Source organism: Fukomys damarensis, unplaced genomic scaffold (assembly GCF_012274545.1).
Source record: "Fukomys damarensis isolate Sample0158 unplaced genomic scaffold, DMR_v1.0_HiC HiC_scaffold_27, whole genome shotgun sequence".
NCBI classification, from domain to species: Eukaryota; Metazoa; Chordata; class Mammalia; order Rodentia; family Bathyergidae; genus Fukomys; species Fukomys damarensis.
This window is the reverse complement of record NW_022900939.1, coordinates 934,703-935,278: the sequence shown is the minus strand read 5'-3', so window position 1 is coordinate 935,278 and position 576 is coordinate 934,703. Positions and strand designations below refer to the sequence as shown.

General features: G+C 67.7%; 1 protein-coding gene across 1 annotated transcript in view; it reads right to left on the bottom strand.

The window, feature by feature from the left end:
• Fads2 (fatty acid desaturase 2) overlaps positions 1-291 on the bottom strand; it is a gene marked incomplete at its 5' end in the record, with an annotated part of 12,543 nt that extends 12,252 nt beyond the window's left edge. Inside the window, one exon of the mRNA XM_033756579.1 lies at positions 43-291. Within this exon, the coding sequence (XP_033612470.1) occupies positions 43-291 (249 nt within the window). The remainder of the gene's footprint in view (positions 1-42) is intronic.
• Between the last annotated feature and the right edge of the window lie 285 nt (positions 292-576).

Here is a 576-nt window from a genome sequence, read left to right as displayed (position 1 = left end):
GCGGCGGCCCGGCCGCCAGGGGCGGGGGGGCAGGGCTCCCACCTGGGAGGTGGCGAGGACAAAAGCCGTGAGGAGCGTGGGCACCCAGCCGTTGCCGAAGTAGGAGACGATGAGCCAGGCGGCGCTCTCCATGACCAGGATGTGGGCCAGCAGCAGCAGGAAGAACAGGTGGTTGGTGTGGAACAGGTTCATGTCCTCAGCCGTCTTCTTCAGTGCCCGGAAGTCCTCAGTGATCTCGGACTGGTGCCAAGGACAAGTGGGTCTCAGCCACGGCCTTCCGGAGCGGACACTGTCTCACCAGGGCAGTGCCCAGAACGTGACATGGACACGGGCCACCTCAAGGGGGCACAGGCCGGGGACTGCGCGTGTTCACGCCGGCCCAGCCAAGGAGAGCAGGGAACGAGCTCCTCTCCCAGCTCTGTCCTGGGCCGGCCCTCACGGAGCACCTGGCTCTGGACGGAGGAAATGGCCTGCAGAGCGGTGACACCAGCCGTGGCCAAGCCCTGGCCCAGGGCCTCTGGGGTCCTCTGTACCCCGGGGCTCAGGGCACTGCCTCCGGGACCACTCGTGGGGCAA